Source organism: Takifugu flavidus, chromosome 8 (assembly GCF_003711565.1).
Source record: "Takifugu flavidus isolate HTHZ2018 chromosome 8, ASM371156v2, whole genome shotgun sequence".
NCBI lineage: Eukaryota > Metazoa > Chordata > Actinopteri > Tetraodontiformes > Tetraodontidae > Takifugu > Takifugu flavidus.
This window is the reverse complement of record NC_079527.1, coordinates 3,400,102-3,415,690: the sequence shown is the minus strand read 5'-3', so window position 1 is coordinate 3,415,690 and position 15,589 is coordinate 3,400,102. Positions and strand designations below refer to the sequence as shown.

Below are 15,589 nucleotides of genomic sequence, written 5' to 3'. Positions count from 1 at the left end.
AAAGGTCAGTGGTGGTGAGTCATGGAAGTCAGAGTTCTCCCATCGCAGCCTGTGGGAGGGTGGGTTGTAGCTCACTATTGCTTGGATGGAACAGACACTTCTCTTATACATTAAAATGTGTTTGTGAGCATTCACACCAAAATAAGGATGTTTCTGTGGGACACAGCATTCCGCATTCCTCATTTACCTTCTTTTTGTTCCTTATGGAAAACTATAAATTTGGGTTAGTCATCCCTCTCTGGGACTGTTTTCAGCACACTAAGCCTATCTGCTTCCTCTCTATCCCATCATCATCCTTTCCGCTGGTGTTTTTTTGGCCCCAGTGGTTCACAGCTGCATTCTCCATTCTCTCCTCCCTTTGTGATACCTTGCCCTCGCATTGCTTCTCCCCTCACACACTCCCTACTCAGGAGTCCCAGCTGCCTTCCACGCTTGGAAGAAACTATACAAACATACAGATGCAAGCACGCACGCAAGCCCTCACATGTACACCCAGATGCGCAAGGACGCACATAACGCTCATGGGCTGGTGCATATGTACATACACAAAAGGCATCCTGGACCACTTATGTGACATGTTTGAAAGTTTAAAGAAGTGGGGATGTGTTGTAATTACAACTGCATTACATCCGCAGTGGAATCTGTCAGGGCAGGTTGGGCTGGGGGAGGAACAAGCAAACGATCTGGGCTATTGGTTTGGCAAATCACCCCATCTTGTAACTGCTTGTACGGGTGAAGTGCACAAGTTAAATCTGGATAGAGACAAAAGTTCATGTTGCTCAACCCGCGCGATCCGTTCATTTCATGGCGGTCGCACTGCGGGCGGGGAATAACGTCGAGTGTGAAAAGGAGGCCAATGGCAAACTTTTACTGAAACACCTGAGCAGGTGTGATAAATGTCCCGCCATACTTTAATGACAAAGAGACGACAACCATGCTGTCTTGTCCCGCTCCCCTGTTAACACAACCTCATCCTCTGCTCTTCATAAGTCTGCGCCCTTTCACCTCTGCCTCACTCTTTTATTTCTTTACTACTTCCTTTTCATTTCTTTTCACAGTACACGTGCAACCTAAACACCCTCCTAAAGTGCCCAGTGTGTAGGCACGGGCACCGTTGTTTTTGCCCAGCTTCCCTGCTGTTAATGTGCCAGAAATTAGCCCAACTAACCCCCCTGACGTTCTGTTAGTGATACGATACAAGGGGTGTGGGGTGGAGGGTGGAGGTTTGTTTGAACTTGTCTGGCGTGAGCTGTGGCTGTCTGCCTGTCTGTTTTTCAATGAGTAATCTATTGTGAGACTGAACGCACACGCGCACACACACAGAGGTTACGGGACATAGCTCAAGTACAAGACGGAAGAGGAGGTTTTTGCCCGAGGGAGGTCAGCAGTTGATGCCTGAGACATTCTGGCAACAAAACATACCATTTCTATTTTTGACATTGAGACCATTTTAATGCATATGGGGTTGAAACAACAACAGCAAAGCAGCTCACGCACACACCTTGCTGTCCGCAACTACCGCATTAATAAGCAGTTTAGCGTTCACATTACTGACATGTCTGGAGTTGGACTAAAGCGCTTTAATGAAAAGTGCTGTCTGAAAAAAATGCTTAAAAGTCTGCGAGTAACATGGCTGATGACGGAGTTCAATGAAAGCAAAGAAAATCTCTGCACTGATGGTGGACTGCAGAGAAATTAGAACCTAGTTTGAAGTTTTTTGTCTTCACAGGAATCATCACCCTCGTACTGTTATGATTACTTTTTTATTTTCTTTTTTTAACTTTCAGATTCAGCTTGATATCTGAAGCTATATAAATAGTGACGCATCACACTCATGACATCATCACATGATGTTAGTTGCCTGGTTTCCTCTGGCCTCGCCTTTGTACAGTTGACAAAGTTGTGATAATAAGGCCAAGAAATTTCCACAGGAGAGATTTCCCATTTTTTAATTGAATCACTGATATTGTTTGTGATTTGAACAGTTTCTCCTTTTTCCGCAGAGCAGTCTGTTGATGACAATTGGCCAAGGATTTCTATCATGAATCTGATTTTTTTTCATCTTCTAGTGAGCTATTACTGCAGCATGGCAGCACTTTGACACTGGCATAGATAGTCTCTTGTAATGCCATACTTCTTTCTGGATTCTTTTCATGGCTACTGGAAAGGTGACAATAAGATGACGATATCAGCAATGTGGATTTTCTGATAAAACCCAATAGTTCAAAGCTGATAACTAGGAAATGGTCATAGAACCAGCAGAAAAAACTTTAACAAGGAGTTACATCTGTGAATAGACACCGTATGATATATCACCAAATTGTGTTTTCTATCCCACTTGGACCGTTGCCAACAAAAATCAAGTTGGGTCCTGACTTCCTGTCCTAATTAAACCTTAGTGGTAGGGAGCATTCAAATATCTTCTTTTTAAAATCCATGCTCTCATAGAATGTCTTAAATCCATGATGAATGACTGCAGCTAGACATAAAAGGGTGTTCAAAGTGAGAACAGATGAGTTAAAGCCAATAAAAACAGCATTTCAATAACTTCAGTAATAGCTCTAAAGTGTGATTCATTTGGAAAATGCAAGTATACACTTGTAAGGCAAAGAAAGCAGTTTAATTCATATCATTGTTTTTCAACACTTCAGTTCCCCCAAAACCTCAAAGCTTTTGTTTTTCCTGAGTACATGTTTTAACCTGTAGGGAAAGTTTTTTTTAAATGCCAATAATATAGGCCCTATTCAATAATTTGTCTTTTACAATATCAGCTTTCTAATTTCATGTTAAAATAATTTTTAAAGTAGAACTGTTCATTAATGGCAATGCATGGAGTTAGAGTTGGAGGTAGGTCTCCACTGCTGTAGGTCCTTGGCATCCAGTTTTGATTAAACTTGATATCAAGGTCTGTTTATATCACAGTGGATAGTGCTCAGTGCACTGCATAAACAACGCCTTTCCAAGACAACTGCACTTGGAGGCTTGGGAATTCCGTTGTGACAAGGTCGGGGTATTATATTGACAAAGTACTCACAGAGTAACAGTTCCTACCAAGTTTAATCCACTTTTCCAATCTTTTGGTTGGTTCATTGTGCACGCTTTCTTTCTCACACTCAAACATATCATACTCTATCATATGGATGTTCATATAATCATTCTTGCTTACAGATTTCAAGAATATGCAACTAAGTGTACAATTATGTCCAATATTTTATATAAAAATACACACTATTATCTACTGTAATTTCATTACCTCTACTGTTATATACCCATTGCAGTGGATGGATGACCTTTCCGGGGTGCATTTCTGCCTATTGCCCAGTGAATGCTGGGACAGATTCCAGCACTTCCCTGTGACCCTGATGAAAAATAAACTGTTAACAGAGATGGATGGATGGATGGATGGATGGATGGATGGATGATGGATGGATGGATGGATGGATGGATGGATGGATGGATGGATGGATGGATGGGTGGATGGATGCTACCCTAGACTTATTCTGCATCACATACTATACATATTCTATTATACTTATATCACATTCATAAAATACATGATTTCGAAAATGGACTCATTCTATACTATATACAATATGGTATGGTTTACTGTCACTCATACAGTTAATGCAAATACACGTGAACAGAACAGTAAGTTCAGTCAAAAATATTGACCTCTTAATTTTCTACGTGTCTCGAAAATCTGGATTTTTTTTAAAATTCAAATTTGTATTCAGACATAAAGTACATGCATTGAATGAGTCAACACCAAACGATCATCTCACTGTATGATTAAATTGATGATTAAATAAAAGGATAAACTTTTTTAAACTTAATTTATTGCATTATTATTCTCTTCTAATTCTGCCGCATCTAAGCATAAAATACAGGACACTTAAAATATAGTTTACTTGCGCATTCACGGCTGCAGAAACAGGGAAGTAGCCGTGAAAACAGATGTTACACTAACACCTACTGGTCAGTAGGAGTACTTTCGGGAACAGTGTTAGCTTAATGCTAACTACTAAAACCAGCTGCAGCCTTTGAGTTATATATGGTTCATCTTTCCGAGGCACGTAACGGCCTGATCTTGATCTAATTTTAATCAATGAATTGATCAATACGTCCTTTTCATTTTTGCTTGTATCGATCAAACTTTATACCTGAAATAAATGATTATCAAAAACTTTCAATTTTCTATGAGTGCATGTGGAAGTTACGTCACCAAAGAGGTGGCGAAGAAAAGACGCAATTAAGGAATGTCGAAAATAGCAAGAAACGCGAGATAATTGAATAAACGTGTATAAAAATTAAAAAAATTAAAATTTACCAGTTTATCACCGTGTATGTGAAACCATACTATTGACCTAAGGTGGCAAGCCTATATGCAAGCAGTTTCCCTAACTCAACAACAAACGAACATTTTGTTTTCTTTTGTTATAAAGAAAAAGTAACTTCCCTTTATAAAAACCCACTTAAATCTACGGTCATGTTTAAAGTTCTTTGGGAAATTTTGTTGTATCAACGATTCCTCAAAATTGCGTTACAACCATTTGAACGTAACTACGTATTGACAACTTATTCCAGGAGTTTATGGTGAGAGCCTGAACGCAACAGAAGTTCAGGGCTCAAAGTTGTGACATATGTGACTATGGAGGAAGAACAGAACAGTCTGGGCAGCATTTTTAATCCAGGTACCATGTAAACTATGTTTATTAGTTACACACTGCATGCGCCTGATTATTATTAACAATCTTGTGAAATCTTACCCCTTACTTCTAGCGGGTTAACTCTTGAAGTTAGCCTAACAGCGACTGTCAGCCACCCAGCTGTACACAAGCTAACCCCGGTGTTGCTTTTGATTGAGGTTCGCTAGTTTGAATTACAATGCGGATTTTACAAGTTTTAGCTTTAAACTATGGACAAAACATGTAGGTCGCCTTTATTTTAGCACCCAGTGACGGTTGAATTGAGGTTAAGCCAACAGGGATATGAAAAAGACTCAATACAACCCAGTTTCATGCTACACGTCAAACTCCACTCAAAAATGATCAGGCCAGGTTTACTGAAATCATGCATCCCTAAATAACTGGCCCATCCTAATGCATGGCCTATGTTTGGTTTACTTAAACTGCTTGGACAAGTTGCACATTACGTTTTATTTATCCCATTATCAGATCCAGGGGGAGCAGATACAACACAAGATGCCCTCTGTGATCCCAGCCCAGAGGAGATTATCAGCAGACAGCTGTCAGAACAGAGCCGTTTTGCTTATGCTGCTTTGTGTGGCATCTCTTTGGGCCAGCTGTTTACTGGACCCGAAAACAGGTGAGACCGACAGCAAGAAATGTCATGTTTCCCATCTGTGTCTGTTCCCCACCTCTAAAACAGAAATGTGCTCCGTGTTCGCTTCCATGAAAATCTAGTTTTGATTTCCACTTGGAGTTGGAGTTGTCATTATACCACAGTGCACTCTCGAATCCAGATAAAAATTAAATGCACCCGCACTCAATTACAACACATTCATGTAGCGTTTTGGTCGGATGGGTGGGGTTGTTTGAGCGATAAGCCAGGATTCTGTGGGGTTTTTTTTGGATTTGGTGTATGGTTAGAGACTTTGCATAGTGTTAGTGGCAGTTTCTCTAGAACATGCATTCATTATTACAGACTTGTCTGTTTTAAGCACATTGCCATTAAATGGAAGATGTTAATTTGGGCCTTGTTAGTTTTTTAGTTTTAATCCTTGCCTTTGAAAGACAGATATTTCTTCAGGCACTGTAAGGGCTTAATTGTAATCACTGTCCTTGCAATTATATGCACAGAAAAATCCAGTCATTTCTTCTAATTGTCATAAGAAGATGAATTGTGTGCGTGTGATCCTCAGCATTTTTCGGGAGCAGTATCTGCAGGACCTGGTCGGCTGGCTGGCCCTGGATGAATCTGTGATGCCAGTGATGGGGGCTTTTTTGTCAGGCCTGGGATTTGAGGGCTCTGACACCTTTCTGTCTATCCTCCAAGCTGAACCTCTGTTGGCCGCTGGGTCTACCCCCATCGTGAAGGTTCTTGTCACTTTAATAGAGGATAATAATAACTTGTACGTTTGGCATGAAGGGAAAAAAGCATGGTTTATGTGGCAACAATATGAAATTTTGACTCGATAGCTAGATTTAAGTACCGGTAATTATATTAAAAAAATGTTAATATGTATGAACAGGGACAACATTTAGAATGGAATGAAAGTTTTTTGTGTTTTTTGATATATGTGTGGTTTTTTGGTTTGCAGGATCTGGTGTCATTTTCTGTCAAAGATGGTGAGAATCCTGTTCTAAATAAAGTGCTACCCGCTTGACATCGGTGCAAATTCATATATGTCCTTGTTCTTTTTATTTTTCTCCTAAACACTGCGACCCACTCAGGCCAGTATGACGCCAGGGCGAGGGTTCTCATCCGCCACGTGAGCTGCCTGCTGCGCGTCTGCTCGCAGCAGCTGGAGGAGTTTGAGCAAACGCTGGTAGAGAAACTGGGGGAAGGAGGAGAGGAGAGCGAGTAAGTCACGGGGGCACAGACAAGGGTGTGATGGCAGATTATAAGACATTGTTTGCACCTTCATGTCCATTCTGCATTTTATTCTAAAAAGAATACTGCAAATAATGTATCTTGAAAAGGAAACATTGTGTTCCCTTTTCTACATTTTGTGTACTGAATATAACAGTGATAGCATAACATTGCATTAAGCCAGTATAATAATTGACTAGAAGGTGCTGTTTTGTTATTTTTAGATGATTACATTAATGGGTTATGAATACTTTGATAATACAGGTGACATCTCTGGCATTTCATCTCTCTTAGAGAGGAGTCTTCTCGGAGGAGGAGGAAAGAAAGAGGAAGGAAGTTAAGGCGCTACCTCCTCATTGGTTTAGCCACAGTCGGCGGTGGAACTGTGATTGGTGATTATTGCTGCTCTGGTTTTCAAACTTTCATCTGCTATTTTGTAACAATCTTGTTTAATTCGTTTACATTTATTTAGTAGTCTTTTGTAAAATTAATCATAATTATTTAATTATTTATTTAAGTGTTCAAAAAATGAAATTCTCTTATGCGATGTTCACTGAGCATCACAAATTTGATTTAGAAACCTCAAACCAAATTCTAACCAAAGACAAAATTCAAGTGTGTACATAGTTCTTACAGCTGACTCTAATTTACTTTCACTAATTTATTTGTTTGACAAGATAGGAAGTATAAATCTCTAAACATGTTAACTGCAAAATAACCATTAGATAAAACTTTAATTAATGACTCCACATAGTTACACTCGAGTGCTGTAAATATTTGAACCCCTACTGTGGTACTGTTGCATTAATGCTTTCATTTTATTATTTAATTTAATTGTTGTTGCTTTGCTGATTCGCATCAGTGGAATTAAAAGTTTGATTCCGTTGCATCTTTGTGCCTGTGCCAGGTGTGACAGGTGGGCTGGCCGCTCCGCTGGTTGCGGCGGGGGCTACCGCAGTGCTGGGGGCTGGAGGTGCCGCTGCTCTGGGCTCAGCCACTGGCATCGCCATCATGGCGTCCCTGTTTGGAGCAGCAGGAGCCGGATTAACTGGTCTGTACTTTAGCTGCATCGCTACCTTTTTGTTATGATTGTCTATTTATTTCTCCAGCCAGAGTCTCACCTGATTTAATTTTTGAACCTGCAAGGCTATAAGATGAACAAATGTGTTGGGGCCATAGAGGAATTTGAGTTCCTGCCACTGAGCCCTGGGAAGCATCTTCACCTCACCATAGCTGTGACAGGTTGGCTCTGCAGTGGAAAATACAGTATGTATGACTTTTCTCCACAAATTAAAACAACATATTTGTCGTCGTGCTGTATCCGTGGTCAGATTGGACGGCTTGTTTGTGCTTTAGTGGTTTTATTGAGTGACACGGTAACAGCTGCATGTGTGTGATGAAATGAGCAATTTTGAACTTTTAATTACACATGCTTAAGTGTAAATGTAATTAATTTGCTCTTCAAACAAATTACCCCTTAGAACTGCAGTCTTGTTTAATATTCATAGTTACTTTCAGGCCCAGTAAGGCTGGTCCTTATATTGAGATTTTACATAAGGCTCTCTTCCACAAAATGACACATTTTTATTCGCTTCGTAGCCCTTTTTATACAATAGGTTTAAAAAAGCACTTCATTTTCAAGTGCCTCGTAAGTGCTGCATGGTTGTCTTGCATTAAAAAACACGACTGCTGTATTCCAGGTTCCTTCCAGGCTCCATGGGTTAGCCTGGGCGAGTGCGGTGAACAGTATTGCCTGGTGTGGGAGTCACGTTTCCTCAGGGATCTGGGCTCAGCTATGGCCTCTCTCTTGGATGGTCTGGTGAGCATTGTTGCCCAGGAAGCCCTCAAGTATACCGTGCTCTCAGGTACAGTCATGTAGGAATTAATCAGTCCTTTGGTTCCATTGACCTTTATTTAGTACCACGTTAATGCGTAATTTCTTCCATTGCTCCGTTCAGGTATCGTAGCAGCTCTGACGTGGCCGGCGTCTTTGCTGGCCGCGGCGAGTGTCATCGACAACCCCTGGTGTGTTTGTCTGAATCGCTCAGCTGAAGTGGGAAAACACCTAGCACAGGTTTTAAGAAGTAGACAGCAGGTATTGCACCTCCTCTTATTATGGATTAGCTGTATAAAACCTGTTGTTTTCTGTGGATGCTCTTATATGATGTTGAAATAAATCATAAAATAACACATGAAACTGAAATAAAATATCTTTTTTTGTAGGGCAAGCGGCCTGTCAGTCTTATAGGGTTTAGTCTGGGGGCCAGAGTTATCTACTACTGTCTGCAGGAGCTTGCCAATGACCAAGGTAGCTACATCATACTGTCCACAATATATCATTTGCTTTTGTAGCTCAGTCATTGCTTCACAAATTAGATGATATGTTTGAGGGTTATGCTGTGGTTGCTCAGGTAGCGAAGGAGTAGTGGAGGATGTGGTCCTCTTGGGGGCTCCTGTGGACGGTTCCGAAAAAGCCTGGGAGAAGATGACCAGAGTGGTGGCTGGCAAAATAGTGAACGGCTACTGCAGGTGAACTGACAAGAGTCTTTTGAGGTTATTTTGGAAAAAACAATCCATTATTGCTGGTGATTTCTATTGTTAAGTTATATTTTATTATTGTATGTGTACATCCACCTATCAGAGGAGACTGGCTTCTGGGATTCTTGTACAGAAGTTCAGCTGCTCAACTCTCTGTTGCTGGGCTACAGCCAGTCGCCATCCAGAATCGCCGTATCATCAATGTTGATCTGTCATCCGTGGTGAGTCAGACCAATATTTAAATTAGAGCTGTTAAAGTGTCCAAAATTAATCATTTGTTATGTAAATGCAGTCTGACTGAAAAACATTTTTTTAACCTTTGTTTCCTACATATTTTCTAGTTTAAATGTTTTCCTACCCAGCCTAAGATTACCCATTTTTAAGTTTCAAGGACAAAATGACATTAGCACTCATTTGGGGATTTGAATGCTACCTGGTCAGTATTTGTCTGTTCGGATTTGTTCCTCATCATCTCGTGAGGAGGTTAATTTCCTCCTGGAATTATTCCCCATTGTCAGTTCCATTTAAAATTCACAGTTTATTTCCTATGTAAACATCATTATTGTTAATAAAAACCCAAACAGTGGGGTGGGGGGTAACTAAACAGTTGCTGCATAACATTACAGGCGAGCACCACACACTACATGAGAACTTTCAGCACATTGTACTAAAAACAAATCCAAAGCCTTATAGAGTAGACATATAGCTTTTCCAGTTGGTGTGAAGTGTGAAAGCCATGTGGACAAATCTGCACGAACTATATTATATTTTCATCCACATTTGAAACATACATCCTCATTTACAAACGGTATATTCATGTTTGGTCAGAGTAAAAACCAGATTTGTGCTTCCCAGGTGAACGGTCACTTGGATTACATGCGTCAGATGGACACCATCTTGGTGGCAGTAGGAGTTCCGACCAAAGAAGTACCAGGAGCTTCCTTTGCTCTTCACCGGCCTGCAACAGTTGCGAAGGGGACTGAAGAAATCCTGGATCAAGTCTCTCGTGAGCAGCAAGTGACTCAAAAACAAAGCCAAACTGAGGACGGTGCGAATTGTTCAGAAGAAACCGTCGAGGTGGCAGACATGACAGGCGATGGCTGGGATATCCCTGATATTTCTGACCTGCTGGAGTCATTAAGCGATTCGGAATGCGTGAGTCACGCTGAGGTCAGGAACATTTCGCCACTTACTCCCAAGGAGGAAGGCTCTGCCGAGGAAATATCTGCTTGTAAAGACTTTCGCGACAGGAGATGACAATAAACACATCATGGAGCTGGGATGACACCCACAAACGAAGATAGTCAGACTTGTAAAGAGCGTGTCACTCGACCAGCTGCTTTCTGCAGGGAAAAAAAAATCCTCTCTAGTTTTGTCCAATTCCAAAGCTGTTTGGAGATGGAGAAAATATGAATCACATTTTCAACACAGTGACACAATGCAGCTTGGACCCTCGGATGAACGGCCTCGTTTGGCCGCTAAATGCTCTTTTCGGCTGTATTAATTTATTTTCTGCAGTCATCATGTGATCAAATAGCATTTTGATATCGTCAGTATTCAGCGGATGCTGCATAAAAGCCGGTGTATGTTAATAACAACACGAAGTTCCACATAACCAGCAGTCAATGTAGACTTTCCTCCTTCGTTCAATGTGGAATGCTGCATTTTCAGGTTTACAGAATTAAGGCGTGCAGAATGTAATGGAATTGTTTTGTTTTTAAAGACTAGTTTTAATCCCTCTTATGTGTTTTAGTATTGCTGCAGCACATTTCTTAAGACAAAGATTGCATCTGTTCTGGGCCCATGAATAATTTATCTTGTTTTTTTACTTTTTACCATCTGAGGCCCTGTCCAGGAAGTCAGCTGGGGATGTTTTCCCTGCTGGCTTTGATCTACTTTTCCAGCCCAGAAATCCTCCCAGAACACATTTGCTCACTTTATTTCAATCCAGGGTGTCCACTTGATTGGGCAGGAGCAGAGGCAACTCAATGCCTGCCTGTTCGGCATCCAGCAGGTTCACTGCGTCAGTGGCAGTGGCAGGTTGATGCGTCAAGTCGGAGGCCAGGGGAGACGGGGGGCTGCCGGCCAGGTTAGGGTCCCCAGAGTTGCGGAGCGAGAGAGAGAGCACAGGCGAAGGTCGTCTGGTTGACCACGAGGAGCAGCAGGGAAGGAGCTTACCCAGAGCTCGTTTAAAGTCTCTCATGAAGAGCGGGTAGATAATGGGATTCATGGTGCTGTTGCAGTAGCCCAGCCAGGTGATGGCGTCAAAGAGGGCGAGGGGGACACACTCGCACACGGCCTGAGCAAAGACACGATGTTCAGCTGTTGTGATCATTTTGAAAATTACAAATGTGATTCTGTGTGGAAATGTGAAAGAAAACATAGACCTAGCCAAGACTATACTCAAGGAGAAATACAGTATTACGCTCAACAAAATATCCAAAATAAGGATTTAGTACTATGCTGAACTGTGAAAAAAACCTCTCTTTTTGTGAAACGACTTCCAATAAAGCGGATTGTCAAGCATCATGTCAAATTTCAAAGCCATTCTTGGGTGTGGGTAGCTTTAAATTCGTTGCTCTCAGCAAAAACATCCCAAAAAAAATGCAATGAGTTCCTCTTTGCAGCCTGTTGTTCGAAACACTGATGTTGTAAGTAACCAATGCAGCTTGAAGGAGGAGACAGCTGTTGGAGCAGAGCCTCCAATACTATGAGGATCGGGGAGGGAGGTGGTGGGTGTATAGGACGGGAAGGAGGGGTGCGTTTCACACACCACATTGAGTGCGAAATGGAAGGATCGCACAGACACAGTCAAGTCTCTGTGCTCTATGTTATGCAGGGGAGAAGCGTGAGGGCACAGATGGGAAATCAAATGACTGGCTCATTGAAAGCCTACAAAACAGAGTGAGTGTCATTACCAATTTAGATTAAGCTCTTTATTAAAAACACATTTATTTACTCATGCTAGTGCCCAGGAAGTTTAATTGTTCATAATGAGAACACGGGCTAATGCAATCCAAAATTAAATTGGGGAGAAAAAAAGCAATTAATTTGCACTTAAATGGTATTTGGTGTGTTCAAAGCTTCAGAATGAGTCAGCCACGCGAAGCCCAAATGCCAATCCATTTCCTCGATGGATTGCTTGGCAAGAGCTGTGACGCGAAAGCTGGTCAACACAAAAATAGACCTGTATCCAAGTGTTGTTTTTCTTGTGTTGTTTTGCATATATTTCACAGTTTTAGCATCCGTGGATATGTTTGCGAGAAAAAGGAACCAAGTGAGTCACATGTGACAAAGGAAAGACAAATAACCTCACCCTTTAGGCGCTTCTTTCCATTTGATTTTCCTTTTTTAAGTGGCTCCTCTTACCTGCGCCATGTTGGTGATGAAAAAGGGCAGCCAGGTGCTGAAGAACAGCCCCAGGAGGACTCCCAAGGTCAGACTGGCCTTCAGTGCCCTCCTCCCGTGCCTGTGGGCCAGGCGACGCTCACTGTTCACAGATGGCTGCGGACGGTAAAGAGCAATGGTCGATCATGGAATTTCAGTTCAAATATTTCTTGTGTTTTGAAAAACACCTCACCCACTTTTTTTTTTCTCAGTAAGACTGTGGAAAAAATATTATTTTCCTGGTGCTGAGAAATATCCAAGCATTCAGGCATTCCTTCCACACTTTTTAGAGTATACAGGGTTCATTTTGAAGAAATGGATAGTGAAGTCACACGCCTCGATGTATGAGGGCAGTCTTTGACTTCGGGGGCCACCCCCGCCTGGTTTGTTCTCTCAGCTGCAAAGACTTTATGGCACATCCCTACTGCCAGATTACCGTTTAGTCCAGGACAGCGATGAATATACAAGAGAATACAATATTCATGCAGGTATTTTATGCAGCTTCTCTTTTGTTAATATCCTTCTCCAGTAAAGGTTAATGGCTCATTACAAGAGCCCTAAAAATGGGACAACCCTTAAAAAAGAAAAAGACTAAATTACACCGAATGTGCTTTAAACAGAAGATTCCGTGTCCACTTCTCTTTTCATTCAAACCCCATTCTCAAGTTTAATTTAGATTGGTGTGGATCACCAACATGTTATTGCCCATTATTACCGTGACATACATCCACCGCTTCCAAATCTTTTCAAATCCATTTGCTCAACTTGTGGATCAGGCAGCACGTTTAGCACCACTTCCGATTTGAGCCGGGCTAATCAATTGAAGGATTATCATAATTGTCATCGTTATTGTAGTTCCGCTTAGCATTCGCAGTGACAGAAACTTGATCCTACGCGGGGCAAATATGGCTACCAGCTTGCTTTTTTTTCTGAAGCTTTACCACACAAAAGGAGAAGGAACTCCACCGCTCTGCAGTATCACTTTGTTGTCAACTGTGCATTTGACCTTTGCTCCTTACCGGAACGTTTTGCGACACATGAGGCTCCTGATGGCTGCAGTCATCTCGGTCTTGCCGAGGTGGCCCTCCTGCGGCCCCGGAGGATGGAGGCCTCGAAGGTTCACCAAGCGAGTGGTGCGGGTACGGCGGGTGGCTCAGAGCCGCAACCCTCTTCGCCTGCCTCCGCGCCGCCAGGAGGATGCGACAGTACGTGAAGCAAATGGCGATGGACGGCAAAAAGAACGTCAGCACGGATGCCACCAGGGCAAAGGGGAGGGTGGCCCGCAGGCGGCACTGAAATGAAAGGCCCCCCGATGGCGACAACTGGAAGTAGGACTCTGGGTACAAGGTGTCAAAGTAAGAAGTGATATTGCCAACGTTGACTCCAGGGACGGCTGACTGTCTGCTCCAGTGGCCCAAGCTGTGCCATTTCATCTCAATTGGCAGAAAGGACGCCAATGCCGCCAACCCCCAAGCAGCCCCTACCAGAAGTAGCGCTCGAGGAAAGGTCATCCTCTGCTTGTAGCGCAGCGGCGAGATGATGAAGAGGTAACGGTCCAGGCTAATCACGCACAAGTTGAGGATGGACGCGCTGCAGCACATGACGTCGAAGCAGAGCCAAATGGGGCAAAAAGCAGGCCACAGCACCCAGGCCCCGCACAGCACATTGAGCATGGCCGGGGGCATCACCACCAGCGCCACCATGAGGTCAGACAGAAACAACGAGACCAGGAAGCAGTTCGAGGTGCAACGCAAAGACCGATGGGCAAACACTAAAGCAATGAGCAGCATGTTGCCGCAGACTGTCACGAGGATGATGACGGCCAACATGAAGGCTAACAACCAGGGCCCGCTGCTGGTGATGTTCCAGGCGCTGGTGGCGGGAGAGCTGCCATTGTAACTTCCCAATGAGCCAGATGGGGAAAAGTCTGCCATGGTGTTGGATGTCATTCAAAGAAGCAGCCGCTGATGAATGTGCCACATGTTACCCAGGTCTCCTGTACACCCAAAGATCTTGCCGTGAGAGCAGTGAAGCTGCCAAGGACCCTTCCAGTCAGGGTTAAATCTGATCTCCATTAGTCCGTGAGTCCATCAGTCAAGTCCATCCAGGAAATTCAGCTGGAAAAAACAACAGCACCCCAACTTCATTCATCACCCTCCATCCTGGCTGGTAGGTTGCTGCGTCGTCCACAGCTGAGAGCCAGAATGAGTAACAGCGAGGACGGGAGCCACTGGAGGAGGGCGCTCACAGAAGTAAGCTCGACGAGGCGACGGTGGGAACTGCTGAAGAGAAGCACAAGGATCCTTTCTCAGAATTTTACCTCCCCTCACAGAAGTGGGATTGTGCTGGTTCCGCAAAGTCCTTTGACGAGATGAGGCGCTGCTGCTGCTGCATCTCACGAGTGCCCTTTTTTTTCTTTTTTTTCTAAGAGCAGAGGGGTGCAGAAAGCGGCACAATATTGCACGGCAGTCATTTGTAAGCAAGCCTGCTTTCATAAGTGCCCCACAGGTATCAGGGTCCTCATAATGTTGCCTTTTTGTCCATTGCTCCTTGTTAATCCCCGTGTCGGCCACTCCAGCGCACCTCCCAGTCGGAGTGCACAGCTCCTCACATGGAGCGTGTCAAAGCATAGAGCTGTTAATGCATAACCATGCACAATCACAGCCAAGAAATGCTAATTCTACATCATAGGAACTGGTGTGGGTGGGCTTTTTTCCATGTTTGGTGTTTGTGTGTGTGTGTGTTTGAACTGTTGAGGCTGTTGCAGCGATATTGAAAGGGACCATAAAGTCACATCTATTTGAAAAAACCCAACCCCCAACTCACCTTGTCCTGTTATTGTTTTCCTCACAGTTTATTATTATTTGAGTGTAATCAGTTTTAGAACCCTGGAATTAATTGGGTGCCCTAGTCATTATGATGATAACAGCATGTCATTCAGATGCTAAGTGCGTTGCATTTTATAATTGTGCTTTATTAAAATAAATGCGATGGTTTATCTAGTTTTCCATGTCTGCAGAATTGCTTTCCCTGAGTATTTTCTGCAGCCTACGAGCAGGCTGACATTACAATCAGCTTTACTTCCCAAATGGAGCACTTGAACTCTTAAACA

The 15,589-nt window shown here is 42.9% G+C and overlaps 2 protein-coding genes across 2 annotated transcripts; one reads left to right on the top strand and one right to left on the bottom strand.

The window, feature by feature from the left end:
* Nucleotides 1–4,435: 4,435 nt before the first annotated feature.
* tmco4 (transmembrane and coiled-coil domains 4) lies at nucleotides 4,436–11,616 on the top strand. Its single transcript, XM_057041036.1, has 14 exons — nucleotides 4,436–4,691; nucleotides 5,175–5,325; nucleotides 5,882–6,056; nucleotides 6,281–6,308; nucleotides 6,414–6,543; nucleotides 6,847–6,944; nucleotides 7,460–7,603; nucleotides 7,699–7,818; nucleotides 8,253–8,417; nucleotides 8,511–8,647; nucleotides 8,776–8,860; nucleotides 8,964–9,081; nucleotides 9,194–9,311; nucleotides 9,946–11,616. The coding sequence occupies exons 1-14, from the start codon at nucleotides 4,649–4,651 to the stop codon at nucleotides 10,345–10,347; spliced, it is 1,914 nt and encodes a 637-aa protein (XP_056897016.1). The 5' UTR covers nucleotides 4,436–4,648; the 3' UTR covers nucleotides 10,348–11,616.
* Nucleotides 11,033–15,073, bottom strand: htr6 (5-hydroxytryptamine (serotonin) receptor 6). The gene is made up of 3 exons (XM_057041037.1): nucleotides 13,497–15,073; nucleotides 12,460–12,594; nucleotides 11,033–11,389 (listed from the first exon to the last, which is right to left on the bottom strand). Exons 1-3 carry the CDS (start codon nucleotides 14,424–14,426, stop codon nucleotides 11,033–11,035), a joined length of 1,422 nt encoding a protein of 473 aa, XP_056897017.1. The 5' UTR covers nucleotides 14,427–15,073.
* Between the last annotated feature and the right edge of the window lie 516 nt (nucleotides 15,074–15,589).

Bases quoted from the DNA above. Each gene is read 5' to 3' on its own strand.
- tmco4 (XM_057041036.1), top strand. From the start codon at position 4,649: ATGGAGGAAGAACAGAACAGTCTGGGCAGCATTTTTAATCCAG. The intron at 7,819-8,252 runs GTATGTATGACT...GCTGTATTCCAG, and splicing joins GCTCTGCAGTGGAAAATACA to GTTCCTTCCAGGCTCCATGG. The intron at 9,082-9,193 runs GTGAACTGACAA...TCCACCTATCAG, and splicing joins ATAGTGAACGGCTACTGCAG to AGGAGACTGGCTTCTGGGAT.
- htr6 (XM_057041037.1), bottom strand. From the start codon at position 14,426: ATGACATCCAACACCATGGCAGACTTTTCCCCATCTGGCTCATTGGGA. The intron at 12,595-13,496 runs GTAAGGAGCAAA...TACCGTCCGCAG, and splicing joins ATGTGTCGCAAAACGTTCCG to CCATCTGTGAACAGTGAGCG. The intron at 11,390-12,459 runs GTAAGAGGAGCC...GTCTTTGCTCAG, and splicing joins TCATCACCAACATGGCGCAG to GCCGTGTGCGAGTGTGTCCC.